Genomic DNA, 19,434 nt, shown 5'->3' on the forward strand with positions numbered 1-19,434 from the left:
AACCTCTCAACGCGTCTTTGTATCTAACGTCGCGTTACCCGCCAATTTGATTTCAGCTATCTGATCCACGCTAACGAGCGACAATTGTTGTCTACCTTATTCAAGGCCTCGACGTTCTTGTGAATTGTGAATTGCAGCTTTTCTTATTAGTCAATGAATTAATCTACGTAATCGACACTGCCGCTACTACGTTCCCCTGATGAGGTAGTAGTCACCATGTCCAGAATCGACAAGCTTTCGATCTCGGGTGTGCGATCCTTCAGCCCCTCAATCCGTGAAGCTATCCAGTTCAACACGCCCCTTACTCTTATTGTCGGCTACAATGGATCAGGAAAGACAACAATCATTGAGTGTCTAAAATATGCCACGACCGGCGAGCTACCGCCCAACAGCAAGGGCGGCGCTTTCATTCATGACCCGAAGGTGCCGATATGTTCATTTCCTCAACGAACAGATCAATCAGATCTTGATGCTAACATAATGTAGCTTTGTGGTGAGAAAGAGGTTATGGCTCAGATCAAACTCCAATTTCGATCGATCAATGACCGTCAACATGTCGCTACTCGAAGTTTACAACTTACCGTCAAGAAGACCACCCGCTCTCAGAAAACCCTGGACTGCTCCCTGGTTGTAGTCAATAATGGAGAGCGAACAACAACTTCTACGCGGCAAGCTCAGCTAGATGAAATGATCCCGGAGCGCCTCGGTGTTTCTCCTGCAATCCTTGATGCTGTCATTTTCTGCCATCAAGACGAATCCCTCTGGCCATTGAGTGAGCCGGCTGCTTTGAAGAAACGGTTTGACGAGATATTTGAGGCCATGAAATATACGAAAGCCATCGACAACCTCAAGGTCATCCGAAAGAAACAAGTCGAGCAGCTCGGCAAACTTCAGAATGACGAGGCTCATAACAAGGTGAACAAGGATCGTGGTGACAGGGCCGAGAAGAGGATGAAAGCTCTGCAAGCCGAAATTGAGGGATCTCGAGCAACTTGTGAATCGATCAGTTCTGAAATGGAGGAAACGCAAGACAAGATCCGAAACAGCCGAGAAACGGCGAATAGTCACCTTGCAATTGTGCAAAACCTCAACACCAAGCGTGAGCAGCTTGAGTACAGAGAAGAGGCTGTCAAAGAATTGAAGGCCACTATCGATGAACTGCCCGATGAGGACGGAAAGCTCGAGGGTGACCTAGCACATTATGAAGACCGTATGCAGCATCTTCAGGATGAGGCCGACCAGAACAAAGCACAGTATAATGATTTGCAGACCGAGTTAGGAAAATCACGAAAGGAGCTTTCTGCCAAGCTTTCCGAACAGGGCAAACACCAATCGGACAAAGACAAGTACGAGCGTCAATTGAAGATACGCATGGAAACCATTCAGGAGGCCGCACAGTCTTATGGCTTCTCGGGCTTTGAAGGCGATCTTTCAGATCACCATGTGAAATCCTTCAATGACAAACTTCAAAAGCTTCTGAGCGAGAAAAAACGGGACCTGGAGCGTTTGCAGAAGGAAAACTCCACTGAGCTTGACCGCGCCACTGGCGTCATCACTGAGCTTGAAGGCCGTAAAGCTGCTCGCACACAAGACCGCGTATCCGCGAAACAACGAATGGGCGCTATTGAAAAACGCATTTCGGTGCTCCAGAACGAGTCAAGTCAGATAGACGTGGACGAGGGTGCCAAGGCTGTGCTTGATGGGCAGATGCAAGATCTGGAAAGCAGATTTCAGACAGCCCAAAAGATCTTCGAGAACGCTGATTGGGACCGCCAAATCTCTGACGAGAACGATAAGCTACATCAGCTCGAGAATGAGAACGATAAGCTAGGCCGGGAGCTTGTAGAATGTACTCGTCTAGCGTCTGAGCGAGCCCAACTTGATTACAGGAAGAAGGAACTTGCTGACCGCAAGCGCAAGCTTGATACCTTGACAACCACCTGGAAGCCGAAGCTCGACAAAGTTATTGGCAGGGACTGGCGGCCAGAAACACTCGATTCCAAGTTCCAGGCATTGACTAAGGACCAAAGCAAGGTTGTCAGTGAGGCCCAGAAGCGTCGTGAACAAATCCGCCAAAAGCAGCAGAAAGTGGAATTCAAATTGAGAACTTCTAAGGAGTCCCATGAGAAGAAATCCAGGGAGGCGGCTACTTGCCAACAGCAGGTTGTCGATGCTCTTCTTGCTGTTCGCGACAATGCTACCGTTGAGGATTACAAAGAAGAGATCGACGCCACTGAGTCACAGGTTGAGGAGCTCAGGAATGAGTTGAGCCTCTTCGACGCTCTCGTGGACTATTACACAAAATGCAAGCGCTTGCTTGATACCAAACGCAAGTGCCAACTCTGTGATCGCCACTTTGATGACAACCAAGCTGCAAGTATGGAACGCTTGAGCAAGAGGATCGACAAGCACCTTGACCCAAGAGGCAAACTTGATACAGAGAAAGACCTCAAAGACACCGCTGCAAGCTTAGAAAAGCTACGATCCGTCAGGGGATCTTATGATACGTATGAGCGGTTGACTGCCGAACTGCCTAGTCTTCGGGAAGAGTGCAAGGTTGCCGAAGCAGAGTTTGATGCCCTTGAGAGACAAGTAGAAGAACAAGGATCCGTCTTGTCGGCTGAGGAAGAGAAGCTGAAAGACCTGGAAGATATGTCAAAGACGGTCCTCAGCATTGCACAAACTGTCAAGGATATTGCAGAGTCCGAGAACCAGGTTGACCGTATCATGTCTCAGCAAATGTCTGGTGGGATTACTCGAAGCCCCGACGAGATTCATGAGCTTCAAGCTGGCCTGTCGGACCAGATGAAGAACCTGAAAAATCGCATCGCGAAGTTGACTGCGGATCGCCAGCGCACAAAAGACCAGCTCAATTCTCTTGAGCTTGAAAAGAGCGAGTTAAGAAACAAAATTAGCCGAGCAGTGGGTCAATTAGACAAAAAGCAAGACCTCCAGAATCAGATCCAGGCACTGAAAGAAGAGGCTTCGCATCAACGAGACGTCATTCAACGAGCTGATGAGGAGTTGGAGACTATTGAGCCCAGCATTACTGAAGCAAGGTCTGCCCGTGATGAAGTCCTAAGACGCGGCCGGGCTAAGGAGCAAGTCATTGCTGACGCCCGTGATGCCGTAGCTAACTCTGTCAACGAGATGAAAATGATGGATGCCGATATTCAAGATTATATCGACCGGGGCGGACCTTCTAATCTTGCATCTAATGAACGATCCATTGCCACACTTGAGAAGACAATTGCGAGTACTGAAAAGGAGGTCACAGACCTTACTGTTCGTACGAACAAGCTCAAGCAGGACATTGACAATGGAGACCGTAAGAAGAAAAACATCAAAGACAACCTGAACTACCGCAAGAATCTTCGCACGATCGACGTTATCCGTCAAGAGATCGCTGAGTTGGAAGACCGCAATGCAGATGAGGATTACGAGCGCCTCCAGGCTGAAGCTCGCATGCAAGAGAACCACTACAATCGCCTTCTTGCTGAGCGAGGCTCCGTTATGGGATCTATGAAAACCAAAGATGAAGAACTTGGGAGGCTCCTGCAAGAGTGGGAAATGGACTATAAGGACGCCAAGAGAAAGTATCGCGAGTCGCACATTCGCGTGGAAACGACCAAGGCTGCTATTGAAGATTTGGCGCAGTGTAGCTCGGCCGTGGACAAAGCTGTGATGCAATTTCACTCCATGAAGATGGCCGAAGTGAATCGCATTGCTGGTGAATTGTGGCAGAGCACCTACCAAGGAACAGACATTGATACTATTCTCATCCGCTCAGACAATGAGTCAAACACAGGCAAGCGCAGCTACAACTACCGACTCTGCATGGTGAAGCAGGACACTGAGATGGACATGCGTGGCAGATGTTCCGCTGGACAAAAGGTTCTCGCGTCTATCATCATTCGCCTAGCTCTGGCAGAGTCTTTTGGCGTCAACTGTGGCCTGATCGCACTCGATGAGCCCACCACGAACTTGGATCGTGACAATATCAAGAGTCTGGCGGAGAGTCTCCATATGATCATCAAGGCCCGGCAGGCGCAGAGCAATTTCCAGCTTATTGTGATTACTCATGACGAGGACTTTTTGCGACATATGAGGTGTAGCGATTTCTGTGACAGTTTCTTCAGAGTCAAGCGAGATGAACGACAAAACAGTGTCATCTCGAGGGAAAGCATCACAAAGATCTTCTAATGGGTGCACCAAGTACTCAAACAGGACAACTTGAGATTTGATGTCGGACAAATATGTAAAGTAGGCTGAGATATTATCAGCGTCAAAGCATTTTTCTTGGCGTTGAGTGACGTGTACAAATATCATCACATATTCGTCTATTGTTTGTTATTGCTTGTGCTCTGCGATATCCTGGTGTTACTCCTCTAACACTTGGGGTAAACAGACGTTTGATTGTATCACCGGCTTCCTTCAGTGTTGGGCGCGGCGGTATCAAATCATGTCTTCTGACGCAAATCCGTCCCAAAATGCACGATGTTGAGGATGAGAACTGGTTCGATGCCGTCGTCTATTGCAAGGCCGTCAGGTCATTATGAAGAAGGGATACGAATAAGTCATATCAGGAACTCACACTGCTCGTCATGCAATTCTGAGGAGTTCATTCTAGCCAATCCTGGTCAAGTCTCAAGCTAGTTGGACTAGGTGAACTAGCTGGGGGAAGAGGAATCAAACTAGTTTCCGATGCTTAGTCAAAGCAAGGAGATCATCAGACACGCACAGGAACCGAAGAGTCATTCCGGTGAGCGATTACATGTGCAGTTGACTGTGGTTGTAGCGGCCTCCTCAAGCTAACACTTATTACATTCGTTAGGCTCATACACACAATAAGCCGAAGGATCATCTTGGAGGCGAGTACGTAAAAGGTTACGGAATTATGCCCCGGCAATAATATTCGGACTCCACACACACCCTTGTTCTTGGGGTCTTGATGTCGTTGACGCTCTTATTTCACTGCAATAGAATTATTTCTCCACCCTCCAAGAGAGACCAGACGGCTCCTTTTGCCGAATCGCTCGAAAAAGTTCCTGGCCTCGCCCTCGCGCCTCGGATTTAATTAATGAATACGGTAGTCATGGTTCTTGCGTGCGTGGTCCCCGTTTTCGGAGAAGGGATCACAATGGACTTGGCCACAACAACAACTCAACTCAATCTCTTTCTCCCCTTTTTGACCAAGATCCTCATATGAAAATCCTTCACCGGCGTAAACTGAACGAAGAGTAACCAAGCCAAGCATAACCGTATTGAGGAAACTACAGGTTCCTGATTAGCAATCACCGTTGCGGTCAACGCCGGCTTCCGGACAAGGATCCTTACAGCTACTACGTCCACGACTTTCATTCAATCATTTCAAATTGAAATAGGTGAAGAGAAGTAGGGGTTTTGTCTTTTTCATCTAGCCTTTTGCGCTTTCTTGCGCAACAATGGCCGCTTCACCACCAACACCAGAGCGGAGGACGAGCTCAGATAGTACTCTTGATGTTGAACGAGATGGAGCCTATGCAGCGGATAGACACTCCCAAGACCCTCCAGCCGCCGAGCCAACTTCCGAAGGAGCGGAGACGACACCGGCCGGCAGTAACCCAGCTCCCGGGGCACCTGAGGCTGGTGACCCCGAGGCCGGACGGACCAAGTCGGAGACAATCTTGGTAGTTGGAGCTCTATGTCTTGCGCTCTTCCTTGCCGCTTTGGATACGACCATTATTACCACAGCTGTTCCTACTATTGCCAACGAGTTTCACTCAAGTCAGGGTTACATCTGGATAGGAAGTGCATATCTGTTGGGCAACGCCGCATTCGTGCCGACATGGGGCAAGATCTCGGATATCTTTGGTCGCAAGCCTGTCCTTCTTGCTGCGGCTGTCATTTTCTGGATTGGATCTCTGCTGTGTGCTGTCAGCAATGGCATGCCAATGCTCATCGCTTCGCGTGCCATTCAAGGCATTGGTGGAGGTGGTCTCATCGTTCTACCGAATATCGCCATTAGCGACCTTTTCTCTATGCGAAACCGTGGAATGTACTTTGGTATTTTGGGTATGGTTTGGGCTTTAGCATCTGCGGTTGGGCCTATTCTCGGTGGTGTATTCACGAGCCAGGTCACCTGGCGATGGTGTTTCTACATCAACCTTCCCATCTCAGCCGTTGCCATCGTTATCCTTGTCTTCGTCCTGAAGCTCCACAATCCACGAACACCAGTGAAAGAGGGTCTAATGGCGTTGGACTGGCCTGGCAGTGTTCTCATCATTGGCGGCACCATTATGTGGTTGCTCGGACTTGAGCTTGGTGGTGTTTCTTTCCCCTGGGACTCTGCTACGACAATTTGTCTCCTCGTCTTTGGCATCTTCGTCGTTGGTCTCTTCCTCGTATACGAGTGGAAAGTCGCCAAATTTCCCGTCCTTCCTATTCGCCTCTTTCACACACAAAACAGTGTTGCATCTTATGGAGTCGGCTTCACTCATGCATTTGTCTTCATGTCAGGCAGTTACTGGCTTCCACTCTACTACCAGGGAGTCCTCGGAGCTTCTTCGTTGCTCTCTGGTGTTTATCTGCTTCCATATGTGCTCTCCCTGTCGTTTGTGTCGGCCGGGGCTGGAATCTACATCAAAAAGACAGGTAATTATAAGCTCGTTATCGTTTTGGGCTTGATAATTACCGTCATTGGCTTCGGTCTTTTTATCAACTTGGAACCGCGCGCGAACTGGGCAAAGATCATCATTTTCCAGATCATTGCCGGTATCGGTATTGGTCCTAACTTCCAGGCTCCCCTGATTGCACTTCAGACAAATGTTGAACCTCGAGACATTGGTTCTGCAACCTCATGCTTCTCCTTCATTCGTCAATTGGGCACATCGATCTCCGTTGTGGTAGGAGGTGTCATTTTCAACAACAAGATGGAGAGCCAGTACCCTAGACTAAAGGAAGAACTCGGTTCGGAACTCGCAGATCGACTCTCGGGTTCCAATGCCGCGGGCAGCGTCGAGCTCGTTGGCTCCCTGACGGGCCACGATGGCAGGGTCGCCAAGACAGCATACTGGAAGAGTCTGCAAACAATGTACATCGTCTATGCATGCTTTGCAGGCCTTTCGCTCATCATCAGCCTGATGATCAAGCAAGTCAACCTCAGTAAGGAGCATAAGGAGCACAAGACAGGTCTCAAGTCACTGAAGCAACGCGATGCCGAGAAGGAGGAGGTTGATGCTGCAGAGGGTATCACGACAGGTAACAAAAAGACGACGGACAACTAAAAATGGCGTTTCATGCTGTTCTTGCGTATCAAGGATATTTCAACATACCCGCAGTCATGAACCGAAACTGTTTTTGGTACGTGAGCACTTATTATCGGATTTAAAACATACGAGCGTTTGTAGTTAGACTACTGTTAATGAATTCATTTTGAGAAATGTTGCCCCAAGTATGTATATGTGAATTGTATTGAGTTATTTAATGTTGCAAGGGTTTCAAGTTATATCATTGAAGTGATCAGTCTATGATTTGAGGAATTGATAAGAACTATTTCCATGGCGACTTGAGCCAGGCTTAGACTAATCCAAACGATTGTTAATTAGTAAAGGGGAATTTATGGAATCAAGTGTAGAATAACTTCTCCCCCTCTTCGACCGTCCTCCTCCATTCTTCATAATCAAATCCGAGATCTTCCAATGTCCTCAGTTCATGTCTCTTATCACCCGCTGCTCTGCTCGCCAGCTTGATTTTAGGTACTCTCTCCCTCACCCATCGCTTATCGAGTCCCCAGTAAGGCGGTCTCTTGCCCTCACCATCGTTCTCGAGGCCGAGATCAGGGACTTTGGTCGCGGCTTTGCTCAGTTCGTACAAACGGTTGATGTAGTCGACATCTTCGGGGAACGCCATGACATGGATTGCCTTGCCTTCTCCTTTCTTTTCGTGCTGCTCCCGCACCCATGCTTCCATGGCAGCTCCTGAAGGAGGGTTCAAGCGTCCAGACCAGATGCGGGCAACAATTGCACTCTGGGCTTCAGCAATAGGGAATGGGACAATTCGCTGCGGAACACTAAGAAATGACAAAGTAGGATCCGCGGTGTAGAGAATTTGCTCCCAGAGATGTGCTGCATGACCTCCACTGGGTACAACGACAGCTGGGTCAAGAGACTTTAGGAAGGGGTACGAGTAGTGGAAACCGGTGCAGAATATGACTGCATCAATGTCGTTCTCGATCTGGCCGTTGGCAAAGCGAACACCACGTTGAGATGGGAGAAACTCGGCAATCTCGGGAACGCCCGCGGCCCATGGCTCTTTAGCGGGTGGTATCACGGCGGGCTTCTCCTTTTCAGAGACAAAGATGGGCTGCTTTGCAACAGTAGATAGTTGTGCGCTCACGTCGACTCCAGAGGCAGAGTTTCCGACAACAATGACTTTCTGGGCAATCGTTAGTCAACGTTGTGTTGGGGCAACAACCATCTTACCTTATCCTTGAAGTCATTGGGGCGTCGATAGAACTTGGAATGTGATATAGCCCCTGGGTATGCCTTGTCAAACTCGACGAGCCCAGGAATATCGGGGATGAATGGATCATTATAGTGCCCACTGGCCACTACAACAGCGTCATACTCGTCTTTTATGACCTTATTGGCTTTGAGATCAAGCATCTCAACCGTCCAGGGTTGAGAACGGCTTGGACCAGGTTTCTCAATATTCAACACCTGTGTCTGATATGAGATGTGAGGGTTGATTTCCTGAGCATATTCTTTCAGATACTGTAGCACAACGCTATGTCGGGGGAACAGTGACGAGCCTTGAGGAAACTCCTTATCAGAGTATCTCATGAGAGAATGAGGAATGTTCGTCTCAAGAAGGTCGTAAATGGGTGACATAAACTCAACATCGCCATTGTCGTTGGGCCATAGGGCTTGATCTGGTGTGAAACTAGGCTGGGTTCTTGGAACTGAAAAGCCTTGTTCTCGGGCCAGAGGTGTATAGTTCCAAACGCCTCCTGGTGTGGCACGTTGCTCGAAGACTCGGATTTTGGAGAATTTCTTCTCTGCAAGAAGGTATCTAGAGTGAGAGTCAGTGACCAGGTTGAATGTGTAAGTGGTATCAGTAATTACCTGGCAGCTGCGAGGCCACTTGGGCCAGCACCAATGATGGCGATGCGACGAACGTCTAGTTTATCTGCCAACGCCATTCTTTCTTTACCTCAAAGTGATCGTTTTCGATAATGGACCCAGATATGACTTTACTGATGATGAGGCACACATACGTCCAAGTCAAAGTGATGCAACAATGTGGGTAATTACATGAAACAAACTCTGGCAATAGTGGGATGCAAGTATTCGATATCGATGTGGGATGAGCAAGGTAACATATAAATACTCTCTGCGGCCCAATGCTCTTCTCATGAACGGCTCCTCGTCTCATTCGATTAATGATAAAAGACGCTGCCGATGGATCCCGCACAATAGCCTCATCCGCTCGGCGCTGTCGAATGATTGTCTCTGTGAGTATGATTGCCTCTTTAGGTAATCCCGGTCGGCCTCCGCGCGATCCCGACTCCGGGCATCGGAGGACCCGGCGCTGCCAGTCTGGCCCGTTGAGACATGTCTATCTAATGAGACAATTCGACTTGATTCGATCTGTGAAACTGTGATACCTTCATACTACGATTCCTGATATCTCTGTATTGACGCTTGTAATTCATCAGAGTCGATTAAACTTTTGTCCCTGCGGCTCCGCGAATTCTTCACTAACGTAAGTGCCCTGCCCATTGAAGGAATAGCACCTCAATCTCGTGCAAGCACGCAATTTGGTCCACCTCCATCAACATCTATCAACAATAGGCACGATGGCGTATCTTTATCTTCTGTTCTGAAGACTCATATTATCAGCGAATGAGGTGATTGAATGGTTTTTTATTCCTCGATGCTCTCCTCTTGTAAATGACATGCAATCTCAAAGCCTCTACATACATTCTTATCCAGTCGCGATATCAATCGTTGTTTATTGATAACGCTCTCATCTGGCCTACTGGGGCCTTTCCATTTATTGCCATGCCACTCGCTACTCTTGACGACGCCCATTGCCCAAAATGGCATCTGCATCTGATATGAAGGCTTCGATCCACCGTTTCCGTCTCCGCAGGGTGTCTCCATCCCCGAGGGACGTCGGTCGGGCCCGGTCCGCTTCACCACCAGTATCTCCTGACCAGCAGCTACAGCAGCAGGATGCAGCCCCGGCCGAGGCGCAGGCTCGGCGGCAGGATCAGCAGAAGCAATCTCAAACGGTCGTCGCGGGCCGGAGTGCAACTGGGAGACCTATAGCCCCGGCCTGCGATAGGTGTCGCAGCTTCAAAAAGAAGTGCAGTCGCACATTTCCCGTCTGCTCTCTATGTGCCAGCGCAGGTCAGAGGTGTTCCTATACTAACCCTGTTGCCAATGCCGAGGCGCAGGTCCATCAGTTGCGCTCTCGAGTACAGTGGCTGAGCCAATACATTGAGCAAACCATCCTTCTACCAGGCCGACAAGATGTGATAGAAGGTATCGAGACAGGATCCGACCTAGCCATTGCACTCGGTCATGGGCCACGGAGCGGTTTTGGGACTATCACAACTTCCGGGACAGTATCGTCACCACTATCGCGAGTGCCAGGTCAGATGGCTTCTCCTTTAGAGACCATAGGCTCTCTTCCCTCTATACGAGGACAAGACCACCCTTCAACTGGACGGCAGAATGTTGATATGCGCCTTGAGGAAAGGGATCCTGGTAGTGTGCGAACCACGAGCAGTCGCTTGTCTTATGGAGAGTCAACGGATGGATCAGTTACGAAACGAAGGTTGATTGCAAGACAAGCCCTTCCTCCTGACATTGCCCCCAGTCGCTTTGTCGATGCCTTCTTTCGCCACGTCAACAGAGCATATCCATTTGTCGATCAAACACGAATACGGCGAGATCTTGAATTTCTGGGGGATGCGTCTCCAGCCGATCAGGACCCCCCCATGACACTTTTGTATCTCGTCATGGCCATCGGATGTACGTCGCTGGTACGGGCTGGGCAGATCCCCAGTGATACAGCACGTCGATTTGATGTGGTATACCCAGACATCATACAAGAGTGCCTCTCTAACGAAAGCATCGAGTCTGTACAGATTCTTGTATTGCTGGGGTTGTACTCTCTGTTTGATCCAGCAGCAACTTCAGCCTACTTCATCGTCGGTATTGCGGCACGGCAAGCCATGGTCATCGGTCTGACTAGACCAGACGAACAGCCACGTACGGCCGTGGAGACCGAGCTCAGACATCGACTTTACTGGAGTATCTTCGTCCTTGACCGTATGATGTCGGCGTCTCAAGGATTACCAGCCGCTTTTACAGATGAGCATGCCAACGTACCGCTTCCGGGACTGACGGTGGAAGAGTTTGCCAGTCCGGATCGAGCTGTGTATGCTCGGAATTTACAGACCAGTCGGCATGTCATTCAGCTTCGGCAACTCGAATATCGGATTCTTCACGCAGTACACCTACAACAAAACTCTGAAACCGCACGCCTGGCTCCCGCAGATAGGCGCACGGTACTGAATAGCTTGAGGCCTGAAATCGAGGACTGGTACAGTAACGGGTGCCTTATGTCGCCCATGGAAGCAGATAATCTGCCTATCCACAGCAGCATCACCTGGCTGGGTGCTCAGTATTACCACTTGTTAATTCTGCTCTACTTTCCGAACCACTTCAACAGCTCTGCAGCAGCTGTCACTCGCCAGGAGCAGCTTGAGTTTGCTCAGAAGCAACTCCAAGCCAACTCGGCGCTCCTTCAACAACGGCAACTGCCTCTAAACAGAGTATCGCTGAGTCGGTTATTGCCAGTTTGTCTATTGTTAATGCATGATTTCGTAGCATCGTATAGGGCTGATGGAGCATCGTCATCGGCCCGGGAAGAAGTCGTGCTTGTAATCACGCTTCTCGAAGCATTTCCGGAGGGATGGACAGTGGCACAAGAAGCAGCTCGCATCATGCAGCAGTTTGCTGGCGTGTTGACAGGACAAGGGGGTATGGCCACTGCGTACTATGGCGAGACTATAGAAGAGCTCGTCAAGCAGTGCATCGCTAGTTTTACAGGGCTGCTACATCAGTTCTTGGGTAAAGCGACATGCTTCCAGTCGATCGAGTATGCACAAGAGACTCAAGAAATTGAAAGAATAGGGCAGATCGGAGCCACGCAACAGTCGTCGACCAATGCACTATGGCTCAATGGAACAGATTCAAGTATTGGAGGAGTTAATGAAGAGGCAGTGCTGGGATATGGATGGGGTTCATGGGATCTTGATTTCCTTTAAGCGAGAGTTGAATACATACATGTATCTCTCCCGATATATATACGGATAGATAGGTACCTATTCTAATTTTTGGGCCCGTATCCAGTACAAACACAGGGTACAATGCGAGCATTTTCGGAGGAAGGATATTCGATTCAAGGTAATTCAAAACTTGTATTTAGAATTTAGTTCAAGAGTACGGAGTAGTATTGTAATCCATATGCCCCGTCATGCCATGGATTGGCGTGGAGTAACCTCAGACCCTGGCGATATCATGACTGGTGGATTATACATGATGATTATTTACGTAGGCGAACGGACAAGGTTTCCGGCCGTTGAAGATTAACGATGCCCAAATTCAATTGACTGAATGAAATGCATATATACTGGCACCATTCCAACGGCGACACAGCCTCGATTTGAGGTCTGCTTGCGGGCCTCAACGGCTGGGGACAGAGTTTAGCTGGAGGGAGGCTCTGCCAGCCCTACCAGACAGGCCCTCCAGCTATGCTGAATTGGAACTTGAGTTCACACCATTGAAAAAGCTTGGCTTATAGGAAGTCTGAGATAGCCAATACAAGAGAAATGCATACTTGTATGTGATCTATTATGACATAGTGTGAGAACCGCACATTTGTCTATCTGTCTATACTTGGGTGATGACGACGCTTCAATTAACATGGAAGTGGGTTTTCCTCCGCTGACATGCGTCTGTAGCAACTCCTCTGGTTGCCCCAAAAAGGATTGGATGGATGTGTCTACCTATATTTATTCAATGGACCGACTGCCGGTTTATTTATGGAACTCTCCTCTGTGGATCGGTAGAGATTACCACTGCAAGGTCTTATGCCAGGAACACGAGATATCCTTGGCTTTTGCCATACGGTCAGCGAGATCATGAGTGAGGTGATAATTATAGCGATGCAGTGAAGCACAAGTTGACTGTGGTCAATATACGCATGATTTCGCTGCAACTAGGGAACGAAGGAAATGATGGTTTGACAGTGGCTGAATATTGATTGATGATGGCCTTGGTAGGGCTGCATATCGTGGAATGGCAGGGAATTTGATAGACAGCTAATAAAAGGCAGGAAAATACGGCTAGTGGTATATGTAGTAAATCAGATTCATGATCAGATACACTAGACGATCACCCGCCATTTAATTACTGTTTCTTTACTCCGTAATTTGTTTGTTTAATTCAGAAACTGAGTAATACATTTGTCCCTGCAATGGGTGCAGTGCATGCATAATCAGCTAGTGGCCTCATTTTATCACGTTATCCCAATTCAGAGGGCCCGTAACCTTAAATCAAGATGGATGGATGGACGGCAGAGAGAGACCTGTGATCCTTACTCACTTGTGATTTATCAGAGCGGATGGTGAGGTGGCTATACGGATGGGCTGAGTCCAACGGACATTTCCATTGCATGGTGCAGAAGTATTGATTGTTACGCTAACTTGTGAGTTTATGCGGCATTTCAGTGGATGGCTGGGATGTGCACTAACACTGGGGACTATGTATGACTTGCACTGCCGCAGTCCTCCATTTCAATCTGCATTCGTTCCCTCATCAACATAGCCCAGCCCTCTTTATTAGTGATGTCATACCGATGGATAAGGAGGATGAGTACGATGATGTGATCTTTTATTCTGATACCGGCATATTAATCAAATTCAGAGACACCGTCTCCAGTGAATGGTCAGCACCGCCCTTTGTTGACTCCGGCAGTTCTGCAAGTGTGTGTGCGTGTGTGTGTGTGGTGGATATGGGATCCCTCCCAAGGCTGATTGAGTTCATCCACCACAATCCAGTCAGTTAACAGTTCCCAACGTTAGTGGAAAGCCAAGGCAATCCGCCGTTGGAGGCGGGATGCTGCGTCCCGTCTTTACGGTTCCATCCAACTCATTTTAGGCTCCACCCGTCAAATGTGCAGTAAAGATCAGTTAGTCTGTGGATGGTAACACGAAGGACTGCATGAGGTGTTCAAGCACGTCGCTCTTGGCCGTATGCGTCATAGCATCTGAAATCGGAATTCATGATAGTAAAATTGTCGCAAGACGATACAAGACAAGACAAGACAAGACTGCCTCATCCGACGTAAACAGTAGCAACATAGTCTGAGACATGCTAGTTGCAGCAAAACCTTCCACTCTGGCTAAATCCTGTCTCCAGAAATCAGGGAACCCACCTCCAATTCAGGATCTGGTTGCGACGAAAAGTCCAGGGCAGGGCACTCCACCTCGCTGCCAGTGGAGTTCCGTCAGTTATCGCTACGGGCTGGGCACCCCAGAAAAGAGTACCTAGGCGAAAAAAGAACGCCTGAACCCCTGGAGTCCTGTGCTCTGCCACCCTGGGCTTGGCTTCCATCTGGCTGACCTTACCTTGGGCTTTAGCTGGGTTCGTTCGCCCGCCCCAGGCTTTCTCTGCCTGTGGTTGCCCACCCCCCCTGCTTGGGCTGTTTCAGCGACCCAATCTTATGGAGGTCAGGGAACTCACTCCCATCTGGTCTGCCTCCATCTCTCTTGACTAAACTACCTAAGCTGACATCCTTTTACTACAAACGCTTGGGCTCTTCTTCTTTTTCCTTTCATCTCATTTCTCTCTTCTAAACAACAACAATACCCATTATTTCCCTGGTCAGGCCGTTTTTCAGCCACCAATTAACTCGACAACAAATCCCTCGTGATCGCGACTCCGTCTCTCGCTTCTCTTCCGCTTTTCCTCATCGCGCGACTCCTTTTTCTATCCAATTTTCGTATAACCTTATTCGACTACTGTATCCGTACTGTACTTGCTCACCTCGGTACCCGTGGCCATCCGCGTGAGCAAAGCAACCCTGTACCTTAATATAGACACGACCGCCCCGACCGAACCACCGCGTCTCACTGTCTGTCGCAGTCGAATTTTCTTCCATCAACAACAGCAACTCTTCATCATCGTCCGTCGAGCGATATCGACGAGTATTTCCATCACTTCGAGCAATTCCCCGTGACTCCCGGTCGGAGTCATTCCATGTCCACCGTGGCTACCCGGCTAGAATCTCGCAAATCGCTCCTTGGAGCTGACACCGGCTTCGGATACGGAGGTCATTCATACAACAACTCCTACGGAGACAACAGTTACGCTCCCTCTCCAGTTCCGTCTCCACAGCCTATTCCTCAGCCTGCCGCCTTCGCCCAGCCCAACTTTGCCGACGCTGGAGTTGATCCCGCATACAACCAGGGCTTCGCCTATAGAGAAGGTCTCACCCCTTCGGTTCCCGCGCAAAGTATGAAGAATGGCAAGATCGATTTTATGAAGAGCAGATGGCCTGCTTCCTTCATGGCTGTCTCTCTTCTCCAGGCTATTCTGTGCATTTGCTTTGAGGCGTACGTCATCTCCGTCCGTGTCTTGCGGCATCTGTGCCTCTTGCTGACCCCTTATCTAGCTATGTGTTCGGCAAGTTCCAGGTCAACCTTGGCACCCATATCAGCGCTCCCCAAGTTCAATCCCAGTACAAGACTATCCCGACTTTCTTGACGCTTTTCATTTTCGGTTTCCTTTACACTCTCGTCGTCGTCTGGGATGCTCTCCGACAAAAGAACACCATTCAAGTCATTGGTGTCTGCTTCTCTAACCTGGCCCTTATGGTTTACACGACTATTCAGGTCGATCAAATTTCCGAAGCCTTCGATATTCTCGAGCAGAACAATGCTCTCAAGCGTGGCATGACTGCTGCCGAGCTTTGGCACGATGTGAAGCCTTATTTGGTGGCTATCCCTGCCATCATCGCCCTTGCTACCCTCGTTATGGGCTTCCTTTCGTGGAAGATTTACCAGGAGTATGCCTGGGACATTCTCAAGAACATTGGTGCCGATTATCGCATGAAGAAGCGATTCCTTCACTATCAGGTATGCTGCACCGTTACCCCTACATTCCCTGATTAATACCTAACTCGGACCAGATTTACATCGCTCTGCTCAAGTTCGATTTCTTCTTCTTCCTCGGCTTCATCGTTCAATTCGTTGTCGTTGTTGCTGACAAGGATGACCCTGAATTCGCCCTAACCATCGTCACCATCCCCATTACCATTCTCATCCTGCTCGCTGCCGCCTTCTTCACCCGAAGAGAGAACAAGATTGGTATGGTCTGCATCATCATCCTCTATCTCGGAGGACTCAGCTATTTCATCTTCAAGCTTGTACGAATCTATCAGCCTGGACACCGACAAAACTACGAAGCCGTTCGTCGATCATTGACCGCATTTGCTGTCATCACCATTCTTCTCATCCTTCTCACCATTACCAACGCCATCATGTGTATGCGAAACTTTGGCAAGGGCCTGAAGCCCCATCTGCAGTCTTTGTCTCGAAAGCGCAAGGTCGAGGAGAAGCCTGACATCAACTCAATCAACATGCAGGATGTCAAGCCGCAAATTCCCAGCCGAATGACCATTGATTAAGCGGCTCCTCGCAAGTTATGATTCTCCGAAATCAATATTTTGGAGACATCATTGTACAAAGACACGAATTTACGAAAGGATACAAAAATTTTCCCTTTTCTATGGCACCAGTCACAAAGGGCAGGCTCAGGATGGACGGTGACCAAACGGGTGCGGCGTGAACAGAAGGCCACGAAGTGATATCCCATGGTGTCGGTAACTTGCTTGGACTTTTTTATTCTATTTACTTTGGTTGTTTTTTGTTTCCTATGTTAGACCCAACCATATTAGGCGTTCAATGCTCCACCACATGGAATGAGATCCAGGAGCTGATACATAGTTCTTTTGTTACTTTTACTTTGTCCCCTGATCAATTGGATTGTGGGTTCTCATGATCAGATAATCCGATAACTAGGAATTGAATAGTGAAATCAGGCATATGCAAAATGGCCCGTGCTCGTGTGGTCTTTGAGACTCTCCATTCTATGAATCACGTCATGAAACTATCAGGACTCTGACTCAATACACTCACTGGTTTCAACTCTGTGAAGCATACATAATGCGAGACAATAGTGCAGCTAGAACGTTGCATGTTTCACAGCTTATGCTGGAGAAAAGATCGACGTGTCTGTCTAAGAGGCAAAGGAAATATCCCAACAGGTACAATTCTAAAACAAAATGCCAAAACGCCCGCTTTCCTTTCTTGATTTTGAACCAAAGCCGAAGCAGGGTCCTTGCTGGACTCATTCAATTAAAATAAAGGCCATTCCATCTTGCCCAATGTGTCAGTGCCCTGTGATACGTAAACATGATCGATCATGCATGTAACATTGTTGAGTATGTTATAGTCTGATCTGAATGGCATCCTTAAGGTGGCCTTCTGTCGGGCAGTAGGGACACTTGTACCGTGCTGCTTTCGCTATATTGTTGAGAGATTCACGGCAGAGAACGTGACCGCAACTCAGCATCATGGGTGGATTGTCTTGAGTGGTCTGCTCTTTGCTAACGGGACAGACAAAGATTGGATGATAAACCATAAACTCAGGCAGAGGTGTCGCAAAGGCAAGTTCGTTCTCTGTCGTCCATTCTGTCTTCTTCTCCCGCATATAAGTTGTGTATTTGATTAGGCGTGGGAGAGCGATGGAGCCTGCTGTGACGGCGATATAGAGGGGTGATTCCGCCGATAGGCCAAGCAGTGAGCAGAATTCGCGAGTGAACGACATGGCCACGTCCTCGAACGCTGAATCTGTCTCAAATATATGGCTGTAAGGAGATTTGGCCAGGTTAGGGGCGAAGACCACAGCACTGGAGAGCTGTTGTATCTCTAGCAAATGACGGTTCTGGAAACGAGGGAAGTTCTGGCGAGCATAGTTAATTGCTCCTCCTAGGCCGTTGGTCGTGGGTTCATCGGGGAGACCATTAACAGATGGGCCTTTGAACAGCCAGACATATTGGAGCTTGATAAGCTCAAACTCGAGTGTGCTTCCCCTGGCCTCAAGATGGACGCCGTTTGCATGGGCCCAGTTGATGGCGGGTAGGAGATTATGGTCCTTGAGCTGAGAAAGGATGCTATACATTTCTGCAAACTTGTTTTGCAAATGTTCTGAGTGTAGACCCGCCATTTCATCTTCCAAGTCATCCTCGCTTTCCATATCATCGTCGCCATCCTCGTCTGTTTGTGAAATGGTATGGGCTTCGCGGCCGGGAGGGTGGTCTGTAGCTTCTTTGAGAAACGTCGAGGCGACAGAAAATTGACCTTCGCGAAGAAGGTGCATGGCTATCGCACGGTTGATGAGTCGCGGGTGGTCCGCCATAGCATCGGTCTCCATAGGGAGTTCTCGGTGGGGAAGAGCCTGTGTCGGTCAGATGGCGTTGCCGTCAAAAGGTAGAGCTTATAGACAAACCTTATCGAGGGCCTTTCCGAAGGACTTCTGCGCCTTGGTAATATCCTTTAGGTCGACATTGATTCGTTCGAAGCGGGCTTTGACTGGATTTTGCAGCGTCGTCATGGCCATGCCAGTTCGATTCGCGTCTTGCTCTATTACAGTGGTTAGTTGGTGGTGGAATCAGAAGAAGGCCAGCTCACCTTGAGCAATCTTCTCGCGAGCATTAGTAAGAAGGTCAATGACTTGATCTACATCATCGACCACGGTTTTGAGTGTTCTGTTCCTCATACGAGCCAGCTCAACCATGAGTGGTGCAAAGGGCGAGACATGATCGTTATCAGCTTCAGTCATGGCTGGGGACTATGTGGGGTTTTTGATTCAGATATAGAACTTATGATAAGGACCGAGAGTTATGTTTGATGCGACTTGAAAGGACAAGGAGAGTCGTGAGCTCATCCAATAGCAAGGACGTTCCACGGGTGAAAGACAAAATGCCCGTTGTGTTGGAAGGTTGATGTCGTCTGCGGATTCAACGGTGACGGAACGATCCGAGCTTACCTTAGATAAGAGAGAGAGAGACGGTTGCATTATCGCTATCGATAAGGGCGATACCGAGGCTTTGCTATTAAAGGGGACCGGTCTCGCTCTCTTAATGAAGGCCAATTAAACGAGAGTAGATTTTGGCTATGCTTTGACAACAGCTTCACTTTAATTACAATCTGCATATGCAACTGCTGAACAAGTCTCTCTCCTTCGACTCACCACAGCAACTATCACGTATTGAATCATCCTCCTCAAATAGCAAGTGACGACGAAAGTGTCG

The 19,434-nt window shown here is 48.7% G+C and overlaps 7 protein-coding genes across 7 annotated transcripts; 5 read left to right on the plus strand and 2 right to left on the minus strand.

The window, feature by feature from the left end:
* The first annotated feature begins 39 nt into the window (after positions 1-39).
* FVEG_00477 (DNA repair protein RAD50) lies at positions 40-4,351 on the plus strand. Its single transcript, XM_018886961.1, has 2 exons — positions 40-423; positions 487-4,351. The coding sequence occupies exons 1-2, from the start codon at positions 217-219 to the stop codon at positions 4,201-4,203; spliced, it is 3,924 nt and encodes a 1,307-aa protein (XP_018742634.1). The 5' UTR covers positions 40-216; the 3' UTR covers positions 4,204-4,351.
* Positions 4,352-5,444: 1,093 nt separating this feature from the next.
* FVEG_00476 (DNA repair protein RAD50) lies at positions 5,445-7,265 on the plus strand (the record flags this gene model as incomplete). Its single annotated transcript, XM_018886960.1, has 1 exon — positions 5,445-7,265. The coding sequence occupies one exon, from the start codon at positions 5,445-5,447 to the stop codon at positions 7,263-7,265; it is 1,821 nt and encodes a 606-aa protein (XP_018742633.1).
* Positions 7,266-7,424: 159 nt separating this feature from the next.
* Positions 7,425-9,720, minus strand: FVEG_00475 (hypothetical protein). Its single transcript, XM_018886959.1, has 3 exons — positions 9,105-9,720; positions 8,463-9,051; positions 7,425-8,415 (listed from the first exon to the last, which is right to left on the minus strand). Exons 1-3 carry the CDS (start codon positions 9,179-9,181, stop codon positions 7,606-7,608), a joined length of 1,476 nt encoding a protein of 491 aa, XP_018742632.1. The 5' UTR covers positions 9,182-9,720; the 3' UTR covers positions 7,425-7,605.
* A 212-nt stretch (positions 9,721-9,932) lies between these two features.
* FVEG_00474 (hypothetical protein) lies at positions 9,933-10,103 on the plus strand (the record flags this gene model as incomplete). The annotated part of the gene is made up of 1 exon (XM_018886958.1): positions 9,933-10,103. The coding sequence occupies one exon, from the start codon at positions 9,933-9,935 to the stop codon at positions 10,101-10,103; it is 171 nt and encodes a 56-aa protein (XP_018742631.1).
* FVEG_00473 (hypothetical protein) lies at positions 10,082-12,322 on the plus strand (the record flags this gene model as incomplete). The annotated part of the gene is made up of 1 exon (XM_018886957.1): positions 10,082-12,322. One exon carries the CDS (start codon positions 10,082-10,084, stop codon positions 12,320-12,322), a length of 2,241 nt encoding a protein of 746 aa, XP_018742630.1.
* Positions 12,323-14,582: 2,260 nt separating this feature from the next.
* FVEG_00472 (hypothetical protein) lies at positions 14,583-17,492 on the plus strand. Its single transcript, XM_018886956.1, has 3 exons — positions 14,583-15,673; positions 15,733-16,195; positions 16,249-17,492. The coding sequence occupies exons 1-3, from the start codon at positions 15,318-15,320 to the stop codon at positions 16,744-16,746; spliced, it is 1,317 nt and encodes a 438-aa protein (XP_018742629.1). The 5' UTR covers positions 14,583-15,317; the 3' UTR covers positions 16,747-17,492.
* Positions 16,937-19,133, minus strand: FVEG_00471 (hypothetical protein). Its single transcript, XM_018886955.1, has 3 exons — positions 18,812-19,133; positions 18,630-18,763; positions 16,937-18,578 (listed from the first exon to the last, which is right to left on the minus strand). Exons 1-3 carry the CDS (start codon positions 18,960-18,962, stop codon positions 17,568-17,570), a joined length of 1,296 nt encoding a protein of 431 aa, XP_018742628.1. The 5' UTR covers positions 18,963-19,133; the 3' UTR covers positions 16,937-17,567.
* Positions 19,134-19,434: the final 301 nt, after the last annotated feature.

The sequence above is a fragment of the Fusarium verticillioides genome, chromosome 1 (genome assembly GCF_000149555.1).
Source record: "Fusarium verticillioides 7600 chromosome 1, whole genome shotgun sequence".
Classification (NCBI taxonomy): domain Eukaryota; kingdom Fungi; phylum Ascomycota; class Sordariomycetes; order Hypocreales; family Nectriaceae; genus Fusarium; species Fusarium verticillioides.

Excerpts from the sequence above, each read along its gene's own strand:
- FVEG_00475 (XM_018886959.1), bottom strand. The coding sequence starts at position 9,181 with ATGGCGTTGGCAGATAAACTAGACGTTCGTCGCATCGCCATCATTGGT. Across the intron at positions 9,052-9,104 it reads AGTGGCCTCGCAGCTGCCAG|ATACCTTCTTGCAGAGAAGA; the intron begins GTAATTACTGAT and ends CTCTCACTCTAG. Across the intron at positions 8,416-8,462 it reads CCAATGACTTCAAGGATAAG|AAAGTCATTGTTGTCGGAAA; the intron begins GTAAGATGGTTG and ends ACGATTGCCCAG.
- FVEG_00477 (XM_018886961.1), top strand. The coding sequence starts at position 217 with ATGTCCAGAATCGACAAGCTTTCGATCTCGGGTGTGCGATCCTTCAGC. Across the intron at positions 424-486 it reads CTTTCATTCATGACCCGAAG|CTTTGTGGTGAGAAAGAGGT; the intron begins GTGCCGATATGT and ends AACATAATGTAG.
- FVEG_00472 (XM_018886956.1), top strand. The coding sequence starts at position 15,318 with ATGTCCACCGTGGCTACCCGGCTAGAATCTCGCAAATCGCTCCTTGGA. Across the intron at positions 15,674-15,732 it reads CTGTGCATTTGCTTTGAGGC|CTATGTGTTCGGCAAGTTCC; the intron begins GTACGTCATCTC and ends CCCCTTATCTAG. Across the intron at positions 16,196-16,248 it reads AGCGATTCCTTCACTATCAG|ATTTACATCGCTCTGCTCAA; the intron begins GTATGCTGCACC and ends AACTCGGACCAG.
- FVEG_00471 (XM_018886955.1), bottom strand. The coding sequence starts at position 18,962 with ATGACTGAAGCTGATAACGATCATGTCTCGCCCTTTGCACCACTCATG. Across the intron at positions 18,764-18,811 it reads TCGCGAGAAGATTGCTCAAG|AGCAAGACGCGAATCGAACT; the intron begins GTGAGCTGGCCT and ends CCACTGTAATAG. Across the intron at positions 18,579-18,629 it reads TCGGAAAGGCCCTCGATAAG|GCTCTTCCCCACCGAGAACT; the intron begins GTTTGTCTATAA and ends TGACCGACACAG.